Below are 23,598 nucleotides of genomic sequence, written 5' to 3'. Positions count from 1 at the left end.
TCCACCATCTAATGTCTGTTACCAGACAGAGAACCAAGACAGTGCCATGCCCCGGGAGCCCAGCAAATAAAATGTTTCAAGAGAGAACAGTCATTTTGCATTACATGTAAATATAGGATCATTATGTTGTATACCGAAAACTAACAGGGCTTCCGTGGTGGCCCAGTTGGTAAAGAATTCACCTGCAGTGCAGGAAACCCGGGTTCAATCCCTGTGTCGGAAAGATCCCCTGGAGAGGTGAATGGCAACCCACGCCAGTGTTCTTGCCTGGGAAATCCCATGGACAGAGGAGCTTGGAGCGCTACAGTCCACGGTGTCACAAGAGTCAGACATGACTTAGTGACTAAACCAGCACCTCAAACTTATATCTCAACTGAGCTTTCAATTACATCTCACTTTTTAAAAGTGTGATAAACTGTGTTCTAATGGATGCTCTGAAGAACAAAATGTTTTGATCTAAGGTTTTTTATCCTGAAATAGAAGTATCTAATTCTTAGAAGTTGCTCTTTTAAGAAAGCGGTACTTTAAGCAATGATCCGGAGGGTATTTTGGAGTGAGATTCCAGACAGGGGAAGGAAAAGAGGCTCTCACGGTTTTGCATTTTCATCTCCCTGCTGTCATTGCCTTCTCAACCGCTCAGATTTGATCTTGGAAAAGTGTATGTGTGCCTATGGGATGTTTCGTGGGGAATGGCAGAATGAGAGTGGGGTACTAAGTTGATGCAGCTGGTTGGGGGAGCAAGCTTCCCAGCAGATTTATTGTGTGGAGGTTTGGGTACTGCTCTTGGGTCAGATCTTCCTGCCAGTGGGGAGGGAGGAGCAAACAGCGACAGGACTTAGATATGAATGGCTGTGTTTACAGGAGTTCGCGTCACGGATTCTTCTAAGGAATTTATTTTCTCCTCTCACGCAATCTGATCGAATTAGAGAGGTTAATAGTCAGGCCACCTTTACTGAATAAGCTTTGATGGCAATCAGTCCTCAGCGGATACTGAGGAGCTGTGGTCCTTTGTCCTCCGTACCTCTGGCTGTGCAACACTTATTCATTTTGGAGACTGTGTTGACCAGCGTCTCCTCACTTGGGGATTGAAATGTATGCCTTGGAAAAGCATCTCCAGCCCTTCCAGAAGGGTTGTGCCCTCATCCCAGGCATCGGGTTCTGTTTGACTTGGAACTGCTTGTCAAAGCCCAGGGCCTAACAAACAAAGAAGCCGCTTAGTGGTGCTGTGCCTGCGATTCATGCAGATAAAACGAAAAGCGAATCTCCAGTGAACTGAAGCAACAACAGGAACCAGAGAAGACACGAGACCTGGTTTTTCACTGCCTTCTTAGTAATCTGCGGTGAGCCACTTGGCATCGGTGATCTGCATTTTTTTCACCTGTAATTATGGAAAATAGTGAGCTGCTCTGCCTCTATCACAAGCTTATCATGGAGTTCACCCTGAGACATTACAAGCCAGCTACAGAACAGCGGGCAGCAGCTCACTGTTCCTTCCTTACTGTGGGTCAGACACTAAGTCTCTCTGCATTTTAAACATTTAAAATTAAGTTTAAGCATTTAATGCCCCCAAACAATCCCTGCGATAGTCGTTATTACCACATAGTTCTCAATTTGCAGGTGAGGAAACCAGGAGGGTCACTTCCTAATGCCACACAGTAAGTCAATAGTGACTTTAGGACATGAAGTCTATAATGATATTTAATGGTTTTAAAAAATTTTTGTCATTCATTTCTCTATAGATTATACCGTGATCTCAAAAAGACAGTGGTAATGAACTTTCACTTTTATGTATCTGTTACCAAACAGGGTTCTTGGTCTTCTGGCTCCCTGAGAAGGGGTGGGGATGGTGGGGAGGGCGTTAAGCTTGCTTCTCACATGGGCTGAGGGCAGGGCTGTGTCCTGGGCAGAGGCCCAGAGAGGCGACTGCGGTGTTTTGCCCAATCCTTGGTGGTGTTTGTGCAGAGGACGTGCACAGTACTCCGCTTTTGCTCTTCAAACGTGGCATTTGGGTCTCTTTGGTCTCTTCGTGTCTTCTGTCCAGAATTTGTCCCAACTGGGCATGCGTGCAGTTATTTTAAGTCCCATATAGTTTCTTTGTATTTTGTTTCTCAAGGAGACAAGAGGTGTGTTCAGGTACAAGCAGTGTATCACTGCACAAAGGGTCCCAGGTTCCAGTCTGTCTCATCCCCACCCCCCACAAGGGGCTTTACACCCTTATTCTTAAGGAGTAAGGGGCTGAGGGGCTTGTTTGGAACTGCTTCCTGCTGGATGGGGCCGCAGACCCTAGCCTGCCCTAAGGTGTAGGAGTTCCTCACTGGCAGTTCAGTGACCTCCAGGGACCTGGGCCACCCTCCGCTGGAATGGGCTGAATTCTTGGAGCCATCGTGAGCTGAACTTCAAACTTACAGCCTGGAAGAAACAAGTTTAACCAGAATGTTGAACAAACAAGGGCTAAAAGGCGGACAACAACAACAGCCGTTGAAAGGCCCAGAAAGGGAAGGAACCAAGTTAACTTTGGGCTGCCTTAACCGTTGACCAGACAAGGAAGGCAGGATCACCCCTGCCAAAATTATGGAGCCAATCTGCCTGGGCGTCTCTTTCTTTAATATTAACTTTTACCTGTCCTGTAGCGCTGATCCAAGTGCAGCAGGAAGCAATAGTTATCACATTAACTCTACCTTCTCCTGCCAGAAGTTACTTGAGGCCCAGCTGATTGTCAAGAACCACATCAGCTAAGGAAACAAGAGGTCCAAAGCCCCGTTGAGGCTTCTCATAGGAGTCCACCCTCGGCCTCATTTACTCATCTGTTGACGATGCATCTCTTCTGAGTAGGTGTCTCAGATCTCCCACTGGTTCACAGATGTATTGCTCTTCTGTGGTGACCTGTGGGGTTTCTGGAGGTAAAACCTTTAGTCTGGACAAGTATACCCAACTCGATATCCCTTGCAGTTTGACAACAGTGGGGTGGCTACAATTACTTTATAGGGACCCTTCCATTCTGACAATAGTTGATCTTCAGGGGACACGTCTTTCCAGGTTTTGAGAACAACTGAGCCCCCGAGGTTAATTTCTGAGGATTGCTCTTTCCTCTCTAGTCTTAGTGGGAGCTGGCAGTGTCTTGTGGATGAAGCCCTGGATCGCCTCCTGAACTCGTCCTCGATTAATAGTCTGTCTCAGGGCCTGACCAGGGCCTCACCCAGTAGAAGTCTGCAGTAAGAAAGGGCTCCCAGAGGTGATTTCACATGGTCTAAAATCTCAGACCATTCCTGGGTGCCACGCGGACCATGAGGAGTGCAAGAGGAAGCAAGTTGGTCCAGGGTTCATGAGTTTCTTGGCAGAGCTTTGCCAAGGATTTCTTTAAAGTAGAGTTCATTCTCTCTACCTCCCTTGAAGACTGGGGGTGTGCCAAGAGGTATGTAGCTTGTAGTCTGTCCCTAAAGCTGTTGTGAGCTCTTCTGATTTGGGCTATAAAAGAGGGTCTGTTATCACTCTAGAAGGACCTTGGAAGTCCAAACTGGGTAATTATTTCTTTTAGAAGAAACTTACAGACTTCCATAGCCTATTCAGATCCAATGGGGAAGGCTTCAGCCCATCCTGTGAAATTATCAGCAAACACCCTGAAGATACTTACATCCTGATCATGGGGCATTTGGGTGAAATATAACTGCCAGTCTTCTCCCTGGAAATGTCGCTTGGTGTTGAGTTGGCCTGAGTAATGAAGCAGGGATTGGATGGGTGTGTGGGTTCTTGGTGGCACATAAATCACAGGCAAGCGTTACTTGTTATACTGTTCTTTTAAGCTCTTTCCCTGAAAAAGTCTTTTCCATCAAGGCCCGTAGTGCATCCCTCCCGTGGGGGTGGCTCCAGGTAAGCTCTTGGTGAGTTTCCCTTGTTGGGCCTCGGGGATTAGACCCTTATCCTCCTTTTTATACACCCTTCTCACAGCCTTTCTCAGCATGTTCCTGTTCCTGTGGGGGATACTGGGGGAGGCTAGGAAGTTTAGGGGGCCAATCATTAAAGCCAAAACTTGTTCAAGTTCCTGTAGGTGAGTGGCCTATTTTGCAATTGAACAGCTCTGCCTTACTGTTGCCCCCCAGAGATCCCTCCCTCTGATGGCCCCCAAGGTAGGTTACTGTTCCCTGGGTCGGAAGTTCTGGGTGTGTGTGTGGGGGCACACACGCGTGTATGTGTGTGTTAGTCAAAGTCATGTCCAACTCTTTGTGACCCGATGGACTGCAGCCTGCCAGGCTCCTCTGTCCTTGGGATTCTCCAGGCAAGAATACTGGAATGGTAGACATTCCCTCCTCCACCGGACCTTCCAAACTTAGGGATCAAACCGAAGTCTGTCACATTGCAGGTAGATTCTTTACCATCTGAGCCACCAGGGAAGCCTTTTATGGGGAAATTTTTAGCAATTAACATTTCTTTTTCTTTCCAAATGGTAGCATGAGCATGTAGCACGTGGAACCCATATTTGGAGTCAGTAAACATATTTAATTCTTTATCCTTCCCTAATTGCAAAGCTCTCATTAATGCAATTAGTTCAGCCTTCTGAACTGATGTGTGGGTTGGCAGGACTTTGGCTTCTATTCATCTAGACTAACTGTGGCATATGTGGCCTTTTGGGTTCCTATTTCTACCAAACTGCTGCCATCAGTAAGCCATCTGACCTCAGGGCTGTGAGGAGTTTCATCTAGAAGATCAGACCTACTGGACTAAGTTTGTCCTACGGTCTCTACTCTCCACTGGGAGTTTCTGGGTTTAGGGTCTCACATATCTTTAAGGTGGGCTTCCCTGATAGCTCAGTTGGTAAAGAATCTACCTGCAATGCTGGAGACCCTGGCTTGATTCCTGGGTTGGAAAGATCCCCTGGAGAAGGGAAAGACTACCCACTCCAGTATTCTGGACTGGAGAATTCCATGGACTGTATAGTCCATGGGGTCGCAAAGAGTCAGACACGACTGAGCGACTTTCACTTTCACATCTTTAAGGTAATATGCTTATGGGAGGTGTCCATTGGCAGGGCCTGGTATCTTGTTGACCCTCCTCCAGTTAACCACTGTGTCCTTTGACCTCCAGCATAGATTGTGCCTGATGAGGGGTTAGCACACCTAAATATGGTCCCGTGGTGCTATTCCTGACCGCTCATGAACATGATAAAGGGCTTGTCCAAATTGAGAAGCCGCTGTGTTTGCTCTTCTGAACTCAGTCTTCAGTGTCTCAAAGGCCGGCTGGTGGTCTGTATTGCATAGAAGTGTTCCCTTTCTCCTCCCTGTAGAGCCTCAGAGAGGGGTTTTGCTATAAGGTCACAATGTGGAAGGAATCCAGATACTATAGAACCCAGCCATGCCCAGAAAACCAGAGTTGCCTCCTCGTGGTTGGAGATGGTAATGCACTAATTGCTATTTTTTGATCTTTGGCCAGGGCTCTGCCTCTGGAGTAAAAACAAATCCTAAATACTGAGAGATATCTTTCCCCTTTGCTGAGAGATCTGAGCCTTGGTTGGAGAGACTTATATCCTATTTTTGCCAGAATATTTAGGACCTTAACAATACTGTGATCTGAATCTTGTTTGGTCTCAATGCTTATAAATAAATCATCAACCTATTGAAGCAGAGTTCCCTTCTCAAAGCTCAGTTCCCTCACTTCCCTTACTAAAGCACTTCCAGAAAGATGGGGGCTGTCCTGAAAATCCTGTAGAAGCACCATCCAGATAGATTGGGTAGCCTGCAGGGGGTCAGGGTCTCTCCATTCAAAGGCACAATGGTATTGAGAGTCTGGATGAAGAGAATGTTTTTTAAAATGCAGCTTTGAGGTCCAGGCCAGAAATACGGGGTGCCCCCTGGCCCTTGGGGAGGAAGGTGTGCAATCTGGCACCAGTGGGTGAGTAGGGGTGATGGCTTCACTCACTGCTCGAACATTTGCACAAACCGACACTCCCCGTTAGGCTTGTGAACAGGGAGCATCAAGGTGTTACAGGGGGTTGTCAGGTGATGATGAGCCCGTGTTTTAGGAATTTGCTGAGCAGCACTTGGATTCCCCTCAGGGCCCCTCAGGCTTTAAGGGATAGTGTTGCTTCCAGAGGTATTTTTCCAAGGAAGGCCTTAACCTTTTATTATTGGGAGGGGGGTCACATTTTGCCCTTCCTGGTACTGAGGTATCCCAAACTGCAGGATCCATCTGTTCTCTCATGTCTTGCTATCAGTATTTTGATGCCCAACAGGTGGGTCTTCTAGGGCAACTGATAGATGCATTCTCTCCTTGGACTTCACCCTGTCCTAAAAAACATACTAGCTCCTAACTTATTCAGCAGATCTCTCCCAAGGAGGGGGACAGGGCATTCTGGCATATATAAGAAGGAGTACTAATAATCCTGTTGTCCTGGAGTTTAGGTTGAACACTATACTGTAATAGGACTAGCCCTCCTTTCTTCTGTTGCCCTTATGTCTAGATTACAGAGTTATTTAGATAAGCTCACAGATGGTTACATAGGACCTAAACCTTTCTCAGCTACTGACTGGTAAAGTAAGGGCTATGATTCTTATCTGGGGTTGTAAAACACTTCAGTTCTGCTCCTTTGTTCTGTATGATTGTTATTCCCCTTGTATAATCCACCAGTTACTGTAACCAGTTCAGTTCAGTTCAGTCGCTCAGTCGTATCTGACTCTTTGCGACGCCATGAATCACAGAAGGCCAGGCCTCCCTGTCCATCACCAACTCCAGGAGTTACTCAAACTCATGCCCATCGAGTCGGTGATGCCATCCAGCCATCTCATCCTCTGTCGTCTCCTTCTCCTCCTGCCCCCAATCCCTCCCAGCAATAGGGTCTTTTCCAATGAGTCAACTCCTCACATGAGGTGGCCAAAGTATTGGAGTTTCAGCTTCAGCATCAGTCCTTCCAAGTTACTGTAGTAGTGCCTCATAAAAAGGACTTAGAAATTTACTCAAGAAATGATAACCGGAGCAGTCTATAACCTGTCATACTATGTAGAACAGTTTAAAATATGCTTTAAGAGAGTTAGGTAAACAACTGTATATTTGACATCTGAGCTCATAGCCACCTTAACTTCATTTTTTGTCTAAACAGATCACTTTTATACTAAATGGGGAGGCCATCAGCTTGAACAATCATCTTAAGACCAAAAAATGGTTTTTGATGGAAAAATCTGTCATATTTCTTTCAACAGAAAAGAGATGTAAGATAGGAAATTTCTTTATATCTTGCATTAAAAGAGATGGAAAATGATTCTAAAGATTTTAGCAGCCCACTGTGGCTCTTTTGCCTGTGTGTGAAAGGGCTTCCCTGGTGGATCAGATGGTAAAAAAAACCCAGTTCCAAAGTAGGAGACCTGGGTCCAGTCCCCGAATCGGGAAGATCCCCTGGAGAAGGGAATGGCAACCCACTCCAGTATCCTTGCCTGGAGAATCCCATGGACAGAGGAACCTGGTGGGCTACAGCCCATGGGATCGCAGAGTTGGACACAACTTTGTGTGTACTGAACTGTGACTAGTGATGATAGACCTGATCCCACAGGCAAGGGGTGATGTAAAACACCTTCCCTTAGGCCATCCGTCAGCCCCTGTCATGGCTGGAGAGGAAGCCGGCCGGCCAAGTCAGAGCAGAGCAGCGTCTGCAGGAAATTCAGTTCTCCTGCCTGCCAACACCCGAGGCTCCGCTGGAGTGATGAGGATGGATCAAGTAGGGTCTGGAGCGTGCCAGGCGCTCCAGCCCCGTTGGTCGGTGTGCGGGGAGTTCTCGTCCAAGAGATTGAGCTGGGCCAGTCGGGGTGGCCCCTCCGACACCCCCCAGGGGCTCTCAGGACCTTCCCCGCCCCAGGGCCCCTCCTGCTGACAAAAGGCACCTGGTTTGGGCCCAGGCGGCTTCTTGGTGGTCTCTCCAGCCTTCTCGGCCCTCCAGGGTCCCCTGGAGGTGGTGGGCGAATCAGAGCGGCCAGAAGCCAAGTTTCCTTTCTTAGCCTCTTGCGCTTCCTGGCCTCCTTCCTTAAGCCTCCCTTGGTGCAGACCTCGAAAGCCTCCTCTGCCAAGGTGGACAGCGGGGCTTGGGGCCCAGCCTCAAGCTCTGTAATTCCCTCCAGGTATCCGGCATAGAGCTGGGGTGATAAAGCGCATGGCCAGTGGTGTCCTCCTCTCTGTGGACTGAGGGTCCGTGTGGGGGTCCTTCTTGAATGCCTTTGTCTCCTGGCTCAGGAAGACTGCTGGGTTTTCGCCTTTTTCCTGTGCAGCCTCTTGGACCTTATCATAAGCTGCAGGTTTTACCAGACACCTTTTCATTCCTTCCGATAGACAGGTAGTGTCATGTCTCATCCTAGTTGCGGCCTGCACAATCTGCATAGTCCCGGTGTGGACCGTGCTCTGGGATGGCATTGCCACCCGCCTGATAGATTTGGTGACCAGTGTGGGTTGGGGGCCAGGAGGCCAGCTGTGTGTTCCCTGGCCTTTCTCAGTAAATGCTCCTTTTTATAATCCAAGGTACAGCAGTGGGCCAGAATAACTGTGATGTCCTGCCAGGTGGGAGCTTCCCATGTGGGTCGCAGTGGTAAAGAACCCGCCTGCCAAGCAGGAGACGTGCGTTCAATCCTGGGTCAGGAAGATCCCCTGGAGGAGGGCATGGCAACCCACTCCAGGATCCTTGCCTGGAGAATCCCGTGGACAGAGGGGCCTGGCAGGGCCGTGGGGTCACATAGGATCAGACACGACTCGGTGACTGAGCAGCAGCCTGCCAGGCAAGGGTGAGTGCCAACCCCAGCCTGGCAGCTCCATCCTAAGCTTGTCTGGGCTCTCTGGGAACCTGGCGAACCTCTCCTTACAGAATAAGCCGGTTAGTTTAGGATCTCTATTTGGGAAGTTTCAGGAGCCCTTCGAAGCGCCCCAAAGTTAGCTGGAGGTCAGAAGAACTTTGTATTTGACCTTGGGATAGTCTGTCAGAAATTTTTAAAAGTTTTAAAGCACCCAATCAGATAGGATCATAGGTATCTGTGAAACAATGCTTATTCCATGAGCTAAGATGGGGGAAAAAAGATTTTAAAAAGTAAATACAGATCACTTAATGGCACAGAAACTCACAGTCTGATATCAAAAGGAGTACGCCAGGAAAACGTTCTCTCATGAGAAAGAGAAGCCAAATCCAGTCCTGCATAAGCCTACTCTTAGAAAAATCCGTTTACCTAATTAAATTTAATCCAACCTTAGAAGACTGACCACATACAAAGTTCTTCTCTCAGCGTCCCTCTTCTGCAAACCTCCTGCCACTTCTGCAGTCACTCTGTTCCTTATTCTCTCCCCATTCGGAAAAGTGAAAAGTGAAAGTCACTCTGTTGTGTCTGACTGTGACCCCATGGACTGTATAGCCCATGGAATTCTCCAGGCCAGAATACTGGAGTGGGTAGCCTTTTCCTTCTCCAGGGGATCTTCCCAACCCAGGGATCGAACCCAGGTCTCCAGGTCTCCCGCATTGCAGGCAGATTCTTTGCCAGCTGTCACAAGGGAAGCCCAAGAATACTGGAGTGGGTAGCCTATCCCTTCTCCAGCAGATCTTCCTGACCGAGGAATCAAACCAGGGTCTCCTGCACTGCAGGCAGATTCTTTAACAACTGAGCTATCAGGGAAGCCCTCCTCATTCAGAAAATCGTTCAGCAAATTCATCCTTTTTTCTTTCAACAAAATACATTTCCATTCCTCATGCCTTCTTTTCTGAAAACACACATCCTATTTTCCTTAAGCAGCCATGAACTGTCTTCTGCATTAGCATTCTATAGGTTGGTGAAGGACACCTCAAGGTGACACCAAACATCTTTAGTTTCTCTCTCACAAGAAGACAGAGGGGGGGGAAATTTAGACCTGTTTAGCAATAATGTTCCTAATGTTTTATCTTAGTTCAAATGGTCTGGATATTCAATGAATTCCTATCATTTAACTTAAGTTAGTTTCAATTTACCAAAATTTGGAGAAACTGTTTTAGATGGATGTTTCCAAAATACAATTATTGCTATAGAGTTTAGTAAAGAGTTGTTATCCCCGTTACATTTACTTAAAAACTTAATCATATCAGGTTGACTTCACTGTTGACAGATTTCATAACAAAAGCAATATGCACTTATTGACTTCCAGTAGCCCTAGGTACAATAAAAGTATTATAGTTAATGTTGGTCACTCTAAAGTCATGAGAGTGTATTAATGAAATCCACAAGCTTAAGCTAGCTTTAATACCAGATATTAATTAAATATTGACTATTTTCCAGATCACCTGAATCCAAAATTCTTCTGGTGAGCCTCTTCTATGTTTCTGAGAAGGTATTTAAGTGCTCAGTTTCCTTGATGCCAATTAAATGCAGCTCATTTGCAAGTTAATTTTTATATAAAGACAGAACCAGAGATCTCATTGTTTTCTTGCTTGAATTGAAAATGCACCGCCCCCTACAACCAGCACCTTTTTTCCCCCTCAGTCTGGGCGACCACAGATGAATCAGGTAGTTCCTGAGAGCTCAGGCAGGAATAGTTGCAAAAGCAGAGGAGGGGAAATTGGCAGAGGAGGAGAAATTGCAAGCTCCTGTCTTTTCTTTTTGTTCTTTAAAAATCCCACCAAGTCACCTAAGGCTGGAGTCTCCAGCAGTGTGGGCTGTTTGTGGGCACAGAGGAAAACTTCAGCCTCGAAATACAATGTCGGCAGAGAATTCCAGGAGAAGTTGGAATTGACATCACAAACAAAGATGCCAATCACAAAACTTAAAGACACAAACTAGAAGTTTGTAGGATGAAGGGGACGGGAGTGCAGGGGTGAGGACTTAGGGAGGAAGATGGAGAAGCTGTGTTTGGTGGCCCCAGAGGTGCCCAGAGCCCCTCCCAGAAGGGCACAAGGGCCCCATGTGGAGTGCCATGAAGTCTGTTACCAGCCAGGGTTCTTGGTCTTCCCCAGTTGATAGAAATGGGGAAGAAACCAGACAAGAAATTCAGGCAAGGCTTCACTGGGCCCTGCTGCAGCAGGGGGCAGCACAGCAGGCCCCCTTGCTCCCTCGTTCCCTGTGGAGCTGGCTGGGTGAGCGTGTTCCTTGTATGGAGTGAGGTAGGGGTGCACCCAGGGGTGGGGCTGGAGGGGAAGCTCAGGTCTTTTGCCACCCGTTAGGTGGCGGTGTGTGCAGGGGGCATGCGCACTACCCTGCTTTGGCTCCAGGTTCCTCAAAGGCGGCTCTTTTGCTCTCTCTGTGGCTTTCGTCCAGAGCTTGTCCCGGCTGCCCAGGCACGCAGTCTGTGTGGGGTTGCTTGAGGGGAGGTGTGTCAGGTGCAAATGTTACAGCACCGCCGCCGAGGGTCCCAGGTCCCAGTCTGTCTCATGTCTACAGTGTAAATTCTTATTTTTTTAGGCCTTTAGAAAATATTTACATAGGCATCCTGAAGAGTCACATTCTTTAAAAAAGCTAAACATGGAATCTGGTAGTCACTCAGTCCGAGGGCTTCTCCGTGGGGCCACTAGTCTCCTTGACCTTAGAATCATTGCTGTCCAACCGTGGACTGATTCCATAGACAGCTGGACAGATGGATGGGGCTCTTTGGTCAAGAGGTCAAATGATTTTTCAGGGATGATAGCACATATTTGAAGGTGTACTAATAATACACTGATCAAATGTTCCTGAATAGCATCACTACACAGGATCTGAGAGGCTTAGAATCAGGCAAATTGCATGGCCTGCCTAAATTCTCTGGAATTTACACACAGTTGTTATTTCTAATACCTTGCCTTCCTGTTACATGATAAAGAAAACACCCCAAGTCAGACATCAATACAGAGGTCCCTGACTCTCAGAGGCATGGTGTGGCAACGCCTGCCGGGCAGGCGTTGATGCTGCCTAAGATGGCTTAGGCAGCATAATGATAAGCTTTTATTTTCTGCCTTAAGCAAAAGACAGTGACTTTCACCTACTGCAACACTGAGGCTTATGCTTCACAACTGATGTTGCTTCATTAGTGTATTTCTGTGGGTCTAATATGTTTCCAACGATTACACTTTTCCTTCTGGGAGGTTGTGGAGATCTGTACATGGGCACCCCTGCCCACCCCCATCTGTCATGAGAATCCCAGGGTAAACTAATGCGTAGGGTCTGGAGAAGTCTTAACAAACAGCAGGTTCAACAGTTGGTTTTGGGGTGTGCCTTGGAGACGAAGGCACAAGGGCACAGCTCTGCTCCCTGGAAAGACGGAGAAAGAGCAGCAGGGTCCATGATCCAGAGGAACAAGAGTAGAGGAAGGATGGGGAATAAGAAGAAACTCGGATCCAGGGTAAGGAGAGGTCGCAAGTGAACCTGGAGTCATGGACGGGATATCGGGGTTCAGGAGTGAGGCAGCTGAGCCCCAAGGAAGGCAGCGAGCCTAGGAGCTGATGTTGATCCCAAGCTCTCAGTGGGGTTGCTTCCAGAGTCTGGGCTGAGCTGAACCAGGAGTGGAGGTCAAAGGGTTCCTGTTACAAAGGGCAGCACACCCAAGAAGCCACGTTCATCATCGCACAGTTGAGTCTACGTCAGCTGAATTTTTGGTACAAATCATCCCCGGAGTCTCAGATGGTAAAGAATCCGCCTGCAATGCAGGAGACCCGGGTTTGATCCCTGGGTCAGGAATTTCCCCTGGAGGAGGGCATGGCAACCCACTCCAGTATTCTTGCCTGGAGAATTCCATGGGCAGAGGAGCCTGGAATTCCATGGGGTTGCAGAGTTAGATACAACTGAGCGACTAGCACTTTGAACCCTTTCATAAGTGCATGGCTCCATGCAACGCTCGCTGACTGCACACACCCATGTGAGCAGCCTGGATACAGACAGAGCGGTCCCAGCAGTCCCTCTCCTGGACCCTCCTGGTCACCCCCATCCCTCCAAGGAAGACCACCAGCTGACTGCCCACCTCAGAGATAGAGACATGAAGTGTCTAAAGAACCAAGTTTCTGATACTTATAAGTCAGGCCACCTGCATTTCTGCCATCCTTTGAGAAACCATGGCCTGTGACCCTGACTCACTCCCTGGCAGCTGCCCCTTCAGGAGGAGATGGTCTCAGCAGGTCCCACCCCGCATCTGTTTTGTCACCTGTCTGGTCCTCTGGTATAAGAGCTTGCAACCCTTGCCTTTTTCCACCTCTTGATCCCAATTTGACTCTCTGTACTCTTGACCACCCAAGCCCTTTGTACACTAAGGCAGTATTAGATAAATAAATACGAACATCAAAGAAGGCAAACATTTTTTCTCCTAATTTATCACATTTCCCCATTTTATAAAAATGCCCTGTAATTCCCTCAGTTGGCCAAGATTTCTGTAGTTTTCTGTTCAAAATATCTACAGACTTTTTATCTACAGGTAGTGAAATGGGAGTCAGGAAACCTGAGTTTTATGCTCATGTTCTGCCACTCACCAGCTTTGTGTGATGTGTGTAACTTTTAAGGCCTCCTTTATTATTTTAAAAAAGTCTGTAACATAAGAACCTTAAATGATCTCTCAGGATCCTATAAGTTTGGACATTTTATAATTCTGTGGACTTATAGTAAGGTCACCTTGGAGCTGATGCAGACACTGGGGCAAACGAATTGCCTAGTCCCATCGTCCTTGCTGGTGGACACAGCCCATGGCCATGTGGGCTGGGTGGACAGGTGAAATTTCTGAAACCCAGCATCATTCCAAGGGCAGGCAGGATTGTTTGTAGAGTAGGGGGAAACAGCAGTAAGAAGATGGACTCAAGACACACTGTTATTTTTAAAGTGGATAACCAACAAGGACTTACTGTATAGCACAGGGAATTTTGCCTAATGTTATGTGGCAGGCTGGATGGGAGAGGAGTTTGGGGGAGGTGTGTGGATATGGAAATCTGTGGCTGAGTCCCTTTGGTGTCCACCTGAAATTATCACAACATTGTTAATCGCCTATACACTAATACAAAATAAGTTTAAAAAGAAAATGACTCAAAGGCGGTCAGTTCTTATTTACCACCGTTTGCCAGCAATTCTCAACAATGCGGGTGATAAAATACTCTTCCCCCTGATATGTTTTGTTGGCTAAGTTCTAAACCATGGCTGCAGTTCCCTTTGAGTTTTAATAATGTATATGTATGCTTTAAAAGAGCATAGGGTTAGTATGTATTTCTTACTAAGCCTACATTTCTACATATCCTACATGGATACCATCCTAACACACACAGACGCCCCTGTGTGAATTCATTTGGAAGAAAGTTTGTGATGGTTCGAAATTATTCTGAGTCTGCTTGGAGTGCAGTCTGTGTCTCTGCTCCCTGGAGATGATGTATTCCTGAGTTTAAACAGTGGGTTCAAAATGAACAGTGACAGCACTGGAATGGCAAGGACCAGAAACAGACCTTGAGGGGCTTTGGGTCTGCCCTTCTGGGGAGCACCTTGGAGGTGGCAAGATTGAGTGTGAACTACAGCGCAAAGCTGTTTTGTTGGGAAGTATGAATGTTCATCATATAGGGAATATTTTGCTGAATTTGAACAAAATCTTTGAAGCTGAAATCTATTTTTACTATTTGATTTAAATCTAAAGGATGAACCAAAAAAATAATGATTATTCCCCCCAAGTAACTTTAACAGAAGAGGAGAGAGGTATTAAAAGTGATCGGTCTGGGGGGTTGAAGACTCTTGATATGTTGGCCACCAATGCCCATTTGTTCTCTCCTCACATTTGTACCAGTTACTGGCCAACATCCTGCCAAGAGCAAGCGTCCAAAGGAGCCGGGAGAGAACCGAATCAGGCCTACCAACAAAAAGGTGAAGCCCAAAATTCCTAAGATAAAGGACAGGGACTCTGCTGATCCAACGCCAAAGACACAGTCTATAATGACGCAAATGATGGATAAAGGTCGCTTCCAGAAACCTGCTGCTACCCTGAGCCTGATGGCAGGGCAGACTCTGGAGCTTCGATGTAAAGGGAATAAAATCGGATGGAGCTATCCTGCATACCTCGACACCTTTAAGGACACCCGCCTCAGGTAAGCTTTAGTGTTTTTAGCAATAGCGAAAACATACATGTGTTTGTTTATTTTTGGCTGCGTTGGGTCTTCGCTGCTGTGTGCGGGCTGTCTCTAGCTGCCTCGAGTAGCGGTTCCTCTCTGGTTGTGTTCAGGATTCTTGCAGTGGCTTCTCTTGTTGCAGAGCACGTGTTCTGGGGCGCTTGGTCTTCAGTAGTTGTGTTGTTTGGAGTCAGTTGCCCCACAGCCTGTGGGATCCTCCCGGACCAGGGATCGAACCTGTGTCTCCTGCATTGGCAGGTGAATTCTTAACTACTGGACCACCAGGGAAGCTGGCCTTTTTATTTTTTCAACTTGTGTTGGGTCAGGGATTTGGCTTCATATTCTTGTTTAATATCACATTGTGTCTGACATCTACCATTTCACGTTGGTGGATTATAAAAACAGAAGCTCAGTGAGCAAAAGCCACTGATTTTATTTCTTCACCCCATTAAAATTATTGCAAATCCTACCAGCACTGGTTAAACAGTGAACTGTTACAGGAAGCCACGTGACAGATAATTGAAACTGTGATGTATAGAGGTAGACATTTAAGAATTCATATTGTAAAAAATAATGGACTCAATGCTTCATGTTATTGTTAAAGTAATTATGATGAAAACAGATTAATGGGAGATTGCTATGAGCAATTTGACCAGAGATGAACTGCTTTTGAACTTACATTTCCACCAACAGTGTAGGAGGGTTCCCTTTTCTCCACACCCACCCCAGCGTTTGTTATTTGTAGACTTTTTTTTGCCACTTTATTTTTTTAACTGAAGGATAGTTGCCTTACAGAATTTTGTGATTTGCTGTCATACATCAACATGTTATTTGTAGACATTTTAATGATGGCCATTCTGACCAGTGTGAGGTGGTACCTCATTGTAGTTTTGATTGGTATTTCTCTAATAATTAGTGATGTTGGGCATCTTTTCATGTGCCTACTGGCCATCTGTATGTCTTCTTGGAGAAATGTCTATTAAGATCTTCTGTCCAGTTTTCGATTGTGTCGTTTGTTTTTTGTTGTTGAGTTGTATGAGTTGTTTGTATATTTTGGAGAATAAGCCTTTGTTGGGTATATAATTTGCAAATATTTTCTTCCATTCTTTAGGTTGTGTTTTCATTTCTTAATGATTTTCTTTGCTATGAAAGAGTTTGCAAGTTTGATTAAGTCTTATTTGTTTATTTTTGTTTTTGTTTCTATTGCTTTGGGAGACTGACCTAAGTAAACATTGGTATGATTTATGTCAGAGAATGTTTTGTCTATGCTCTCATCCAGAAGTTTTATGGTGTCATGTCTTACGTTTAAGTCTTTAAGGCATTGTGAGTTTATTTTTGTGCATGGTGTGAGGGTGTGTTGTAACTTCATTGATGTACATGCAGCTGTTCAACATTCCCAGTACCACCTGTAGAGACTGGGTTTTTTTTTCCCCTCCAATTTTATATTCTTGCCTCCTTTGTCAAGATTAATTCAGCTTGGTGTGTGGATTTATTTCTGGGCTCCCTGTTGTTTCTTTTATGCATATGTCTGTTTTTGTATCAATATCACATGGTGGTTTTTATTTAAAAAAATTTTTAAATTGGAATGTAATTACGTTAATGTGTTAGTTTCTGCTGTAAAATGTGAGTCAGCCATTTGTATACGTATATCCCCTCCCTCCCCCCACCCCTCTCCCCACCCCTCCCCCACCCTCCCCACCCCTCCCCCCACCCCCACCCCCATCCCGCCGTCTAGGTCATCACACGGCCCAGCTGGCTACCTCTTCTACACACGGCAGCGCATCTGTCACTGCTACTCCCTCACGCCTTCCCACCCTCCCCTCCCCCTCCGCTCATGTCCACAGGTCTGTTCTCTTGTCTGCACCTCTGTTACTGCCCTGAACACGGCTTCCTCAGTACCATTTTCTAGATTCCATAAATATGCATTAGTATATTGATATTTGTTTTTTCCTGCTGACTTCACTCTGTGTGACAGGCTCTAGATTTATCTCTATCACTCCAACTGACTCAATCTCTTTCCTTTTTATAGCTGAATAATATTCTATTGTGTGTATGAACCACATCGTCTTTATTCATTCATCTGTTGAGGGACATCTAGGTTATTTCCATGTCCTGGCTATTGTAAATAGTGCTGGAATGGACACTGGGGTACCCGTGTCTTTTTGAGTTAGCGCACTGTTTTGATTACTCTAACTTTGTAGTATTGTCTGAAGTCTGGGAGAGTTATGCCTCCTCCTTTTTTTTTTTTTTTTTTTTAGAATTGCTTTGGCAATTCTGGGTCTTTTATGGTTCCATATGAATTTGGGGATTATTTATTCTAGTTCTGTGAAAAATTTCATGGGTAATTTGGTAGGGATTGCATTAAATCTATGGATTGATTTGGGTAGTATTGCCATTTACCACTATTCTTCCAATCCTAGAGCGTGGGATATCTTTCCATCTCTGAATCCTCTTTAACTTCCTTGACTAGTGTTTTAGAGTTCTCCGTGTACAAGTCATTCACCTCCTTGGTCAGATTTATTCTTGGATGTTTTATTTTATTTTTTGGTATGATTATTTGAAAATTATTTATTTGGGGCTGTGCTGGGTCTTCGTTGCTGCAGGCAGGCTTTCTCTGGCTTCCGCGGGTGGGGCTGCTCTCTAGTTGCAACGTGCGGGATTCTCGGTGCAGTGGCTTCTCTTGTTGCGGAGCTCGGGCTCCAGGCACGCGGGTTTCGGCAGTTGCAGTATGCAGACTTTAGTGATGGTGCACAGTCTTCATGCCCTGCGGCATGGGAACTCTTGCCAGACGAGGGATCAAACCCAAGTCTACTGCATTGGCAGGCAGCTTTTTAACCACTGGACATCAGGGAAGTCCTGGTATGATTTTTAAAGATTTTTTTTTTTTTTTTTTTTTTTTTTTAACATTCCCTTTCTGATATTTCACTGTTAGTATAAAGAAACACAATGGATTCTGAATGGTAATCTTGTATCCTGCTGGTTTGCTGAATTCATTTATTAGATCTCAGCAGTTTTTGTGTGGAGTCCTTAGGGTTTTCTATACTTAGTATCACGTCATGGGAATATACTGACAACTTTACCTCTTTCCCTTCCAATGTGGATACCTTTTATTTCTTTTCTTTTTTTGGTCTGATTGCTGTGGCTGTGACTTCCAATGCTGTGTTGAATAGAACTGGTGAGTTTGTCTTGGTCCAAATTTTAGCCAGAAGGCTTTCAGCTTTTCACCAATGAGTATTATATTGGTATGAGTGTGTCATAAATGGCTGTTACTATGTTGAGATATGTTTCTTCTATACCCACTTTGGTAAGAATTTTTATCATGAATGGATATTGAATTTTGTCAGTTTTTTTCTGCATCTATTGAGATGATCATAGGGGTTTTTTTTACTTTTCTTTTCTTAATGTGGTATATTACATTGATTAATTTGCACGTATTAAACCATCCTTGTGAACTTGGGATGAATCCCACTTGGTCATTGATAGGGCCTATGTGGGGGCTCGTAGTTGCAATGGCTCATTATGTTGAAAAAAGTCACAGTGACCCTTGCAACTGACCAAACTGCCAAAACGACATTCTATTTTCCCGCTGGTGCCTACCTTCTCAAGGCTATGTGACCACCAGATTCTAGACCTCCAACTACGTGACTGCAGGACTCAACTACAGGCTAAAAATTAACCATCCCTTTAGAGAATTTTTCACTGGCGGGGTGCAAGAAACACCCCATCAGAAAGGGAGGACACTGGTTCTTCTCACGGGTCAGTCACCCTCTCGTTTTCCCTCTAGGAAATTTTCTTTTCTTGCCTGACCGCCCGGCTTGTTCTCTTTGTCTCTGCACTCACCTTACAGGCATGGTGTGTGATATTTTTATATCCTGTGAAATTTGGTTTGCTGATATTTTGTTGAGAATTTTTGCAACTATATTCATCAAAAGTATTGACCGTAATTTTCTTTTTTGGTGGTATCTTAATCAGGGTGATAGTGGCTTCATAGAATGTTTTTGGGAGTGTTCCCTCCTCTTCAGTCTTTTAGAAGAGTTTGAGAAGAATCAGTGTAAATTCTTCTTTGTATCCCTGGTAGAATTCACCTGTGAAGCCATCTGTTCCTGGACTTCTGTTTACATGGAGTTAAAAAATTTAAAAAAATTGCAGATACTATTTTACTTCTAGTGATTGACCTGTGCAAATGACCTATTTCTTCTTGATTCAATTTTGGTGGACTGTATGTTTCTAGAAAGTTTTTTTCATGTCTTCTAGGTTGTCAACTTTGTTCACAGTATGTTCTTATGGTTTTTTTCTATTTCTGCCCTATTAGTTGAGATTTCTCCATTTTCATTTTGCTTATTTGGGTCTCTCTCTTTTCTTCTTGGTGAGTCAGATCACAGGTCTGTCAGTTGTATTTACCCTCTCAAAGAACCAGCTCTTGGTTTAATTGATTTTTTTCTACTGTTTTTTAATCTCTGTCTTATTTATTTCCTCCCTGATCTTTATTATTTCTTTCCTTTTGTTGACTTTAGGTTTTGCTTGTTTTCCTTTTTCTAGCCCTTTTCAGTGGCAGGTTAGGTTGTTGGAGATTTCTCTTGTGAAGACCTGTATCACTATGAACTTCCCTCTAAGAACTCCTTTTATTGCATCCGTAGATTTTGTGTGGTGTGTCTTCATTGTTGTTTGTCTCAGGGTATTTTTTTAATTTCCTTTTTAATTTCCTCATTGACCCACTGGTTTTGTAGTAGCATGTTGGTTAGTCTCCATGTGATCATTTTTTCTAATTTCCTTTCCTGTGGTTGATTTCTCGTTCCATGCTGTTGTGGTCAGAGGAGATGCTTGGAATACTTCCACTTTCTTAGGAGTCATAAATTTGTCCCCTTGCCATCTCTGGTGTCACTACCCCAGTCTCAGGCACGTTACCCTTCATCACCACCAGTCCTGCATTAACCACACCCAGACTGGTCCTCTGCCATCCTCCTCACTGCACCTATACTGATGCTTAAAAAAATGCACGTCTAATTGTGACAATCCCCTGCTTAACACTCAGTGGGCCTCCACTGGGGAGGAAGTTCAACATCCTCACAGGACTCTTTGAGACCCTCCCTGATCCACCCCACCCCACCCCACCCCCGTGTCTAGACTAGTCTCTTTGTTTTCATTGGTCCAAGTTCCTGTGACATAGTCAGATGCACCAATCTCTTGGAGGCTTAAAACTTGCTGCTTCCATGATCTGGACCACTCATGGCCCCTCTTCACCTGGCTGATTTCCTACGGGAAGTTCATGTCAGGCCTCCTTGGGTTTGCATCTTCATGGCCCCTGATGCGTCCTTTTTTTTTGAATACTCTTCACACTTTTATCTTTTTTTTTTTAATCTGTGTTTTTCACTAGGACTTAGCTGCATGCTTGGCGTTTAGCTTTATTGAGTAACTGAATGACAATCTTTCCCTTTTTTTCCATACACATACCTTGGAGAATAAATAATGTATGTGTATAAGAAATGTCTCTCCATCTCTCCAACCGCTTGGACTAAGTCGTCTTTCACATTTTATTCTGAAGATACTCTTCTGGCTTCATGTGGTGTGACCATGTAGAGTTTTTTCTGAAAGATTATTGGGTTAGACAAGGAGTGGAGGGTGAGAGAATGAGACAGTTTTTCTCATTTTCATTTCCACAATTGACGTGTGTGTGTGTGGCTTGGAACAGATTTAGCAAGATTTTCTGTGTGTATGTATGTGTACAATCACTCAGTTGTGTCTGAGTCTCTGTGACTCCAGGGAATGTAGCCCGCCAGGCTCCTCTGTCCATGGGATTTCCCAGGTAAGAATACTGGAGTGGGTTGCCATTTCTTTCTTCAGGGGATTTTCCCAACCCAGGAATCGACAGGTGGATTCTTTACCACTGTGCCACCTGGGAAGCCAAGATTTACTACCATATACCTTTTAAATGACTTAATTTACCAAAGTCAAACTTACACACTTTTTTAAAAACCCAGAATTGAGCTGATTTAAAATTTTCTGAACAGTTAGCCTTTGACTTACATAAACTATCCTAAACCTCCATGATTTATCCCTTGAATATTTCATGTTTTCTAAGAGCATTTTCAAAGTTATATTAGCCAAAGTGTGTTTGAAAACATTTTAAGGACTCAAAGTGAAGTAAATATGAATCTGAATCAAAGAGAAGCTGGAGCTGAAAAAACAAAGTTTGACTTCTCATTAAATAGGACTTTTTCAAAGCACAGTTAGGGCTTTACGAGAAAGTAAAGACAGATGTGGGCCCCCAAGGACTTTATGGAAAAATGTGAAAAATGTGAAAAACATTGAGTCAGAACTCTGTATCAAACAACAAAATCACGATTTATTTGACACCAGAGATTCATCTAATCAGCTCTTAACATCTTTCCCGGGACACAGTGCCTTCAGATAGAGAGGTATTCAACCTGTGTTTTCTTCCCCTGTGGAGTGAGCTCTTTCCAACTTTGTGAAAGCCTGGTCATTTTAACCAATTTGGGTGGCTTTCTGGAACCAAGTTTGCAGGCTACCACGTTTGCCCTCATTTAATCTGACCAGAAGAGGGAGCTTGTTAGGAAAACAGATCGGGCTGAGGCACAGCTGAATTGGAATCCCACCTTCCCCACTAACCTGCAAAGTGATCTTTGATCAACAATTTCCCTAGAACTCAGTTTCCTCATCCGGAATGTGGAAATAATATTGTGTGTGTGTGCATGTGTGTGCACTCAGTCGTGTCCAACTCCTTGCGACCCTGTGACCATAGCCCGCCCGGCCCTCTGCCCACGGGATTCTCCAGGCCAGAATACTGGAGTGGGTTGCCATGCCCTCCTCCAGGGCATCTTCCCGACCAGGGGATTGAATCCACGTCTCTTGTGGCTCCTGCATTGGCAGGTGAATTCTTGACCACTAGCGCCACCTGAGAGGCCCTGGGGAAATAATATTATCCTTCACAGATGCTGTCTGCATGCTAAATCGCTTCAGTGGTGTCCCACTCCTTGTGATCCCGTGGACTGTAGCCCACCAGGCTCCTTTGTCCATGGGATTCTCCAGGCCAGAACACTGGAGTGGATTGCCATGCCGTCCTCCAGGGGATCTTCCCAACCCACGGATCGAACCTGTGTCTCTTGCGTCTCCTCTCTTGGCAGGTGGGTTCTTTACCACTAGTGCCACCTGCGAAATCCAAATGCTGCCTGGCCCAATGGTAAATGTTCAATAAGTTGTAGCTAATTGTTACTAGGCAACACATATTTTTTACATACAATAATCCAAGTAATCTTTTGGAACAGTTCATTCTGACCAGGAGTAGTACCAAGTCAGGGAACTGTAGCCTGCTGGTGTGACTTCTGATACGGAGGATTCAGGTAAGTTTCCACATGCCTTCCCCACTTTGATTTAATTGAGCAATTCTTTGAAATCTGAGCCTGTGTCCCTCTTCCCCCGTGAAATCCTAAGCCCGCTGAGGGTAAATCCTACATCTGATGGGTTCATCCTCAGATTCCTGGCACCTTGAAGAGTGCCTGACATACACAGGAAGTCAGGAAACTGTTTGGGCTCCCTGGGGGTTTAGTGTTCCTGTCAGAAGTCAGTTTTCAATCACACATTCACTGCACGTTTTAAGATCGTTACACTTGGTGCCAGTGTGTGCTCTCTACGTTCCTGGGGAGGGAACGACAAAGTGTGAACATTATTTTATGTCAAGGAGGCTGAGCCACTGGGATCCAGCCCCGTGACCCCAGGAGCCATGAGTCAGGTGACCCGTCCTATCTCCCTGTTCTTTATCCACCCTGCCCCTCTGTCTTTGCTTCTCTCTTCATCTTAGGCGCCAGAGCCTGTCATTTCTACCAAACGCTTGAGTGCGTCCCTAGTAAGTTATTCCGCCCTCTGTTTTTATTTCATCCCCTCTCAGAGATTTCCAGCCCCAGATGAACTTGTTCACCTCCCTCCCCTTGTCAGCCCGTGAACCCTGAGCACAGCTGGAGGAAACCACCCAGCTGGCCCCACGGGTGCGGTCACGTCCCCACGCCCGACAAGGCTGCGCCTGCTTCTCTAGCGAGCTCACGATTTCCCTCGTCTTAAACCTCTGATCTCCATCTCTCTCACTGTCCGCTAGTGCAGCTCTCACCCAAGTCCCTGGGAAACGAGCCCTAGGCTTGCCTTCCTGTGCTCATCACGCGTCCCCCATCCCTGCTCCCACGACTACAGTGGAGGGAGGTTCTCTCCTCTTGATAAAGGCTGAAGCTCCCCCTGAGACCTAGATCTCACCCTTACAAACCTTCTCAGGAGCGTTAGGACAGCTATTACCTTCTGTTCTGAGTCTTCAACAACCCCCCCACCCTGCCCCGCACTCCTAGAAGAGGTCCTTTCTATAAGTTTCCATATGAAGAAGCCCTACTTTGGCCCTTACGTACCCTCTGGCCAACCCCCTCTATCTTCTTCTTTCTTTTTAAATTTTTAATTGAAGGATAATTGCTTTGTAGTATTGTGTTGGTTTCTGCCAAACATGAGCGTGAATCAGCCATAGGTATGCAGATGTCCCCTCCTCCCACCTCCCTCCCCATCCCGTGCCTCTAGGTTGGTACAGAGCCGGG

General features: G+C 45.6%; 1 protein-coding gene across 1 annotated transcript in view; it reads left to right on the top strand.

Annotated features, from left to right (window-relative positions):
- The window catches only part of PDGFRL (platelet derived growth factor receptor like), a 77,715-nt gene that overhangs the window by 6,000 nt on the left and 48,117 nt on the right, over positions 1–23,598 (top strand). Inside the window, exon 2 of the mRNA XM_065901482.1 lies at positions 14,695–14,992. Coding sequence (XP_065757554.1) covers positions 14,695–14,992 — 298 coding nt within the window. The remainder of the gene's footprint in view (positions 1–14,694; positions 14,993–23,598) is intronic.

The sequence above is a fragment of the Muntiacus reevesi genome, chromosome 10 (assembly GCF_963930625.1).
Source record: "Muntiacus reevesi chromosome 10, mMunRee1.1, whole genome shotgun sequence".
Taxonomy (NCBI): domain Eukaryota; kingdom Metazoa; phylum Chordata; class Mammalia; order Artiodactyla; family Cervidae; genus Muntiacus; species Muntiacus reevesi.
This window is presented reverse-complemented; position numbering and strand designations above follow the sequence as displayed.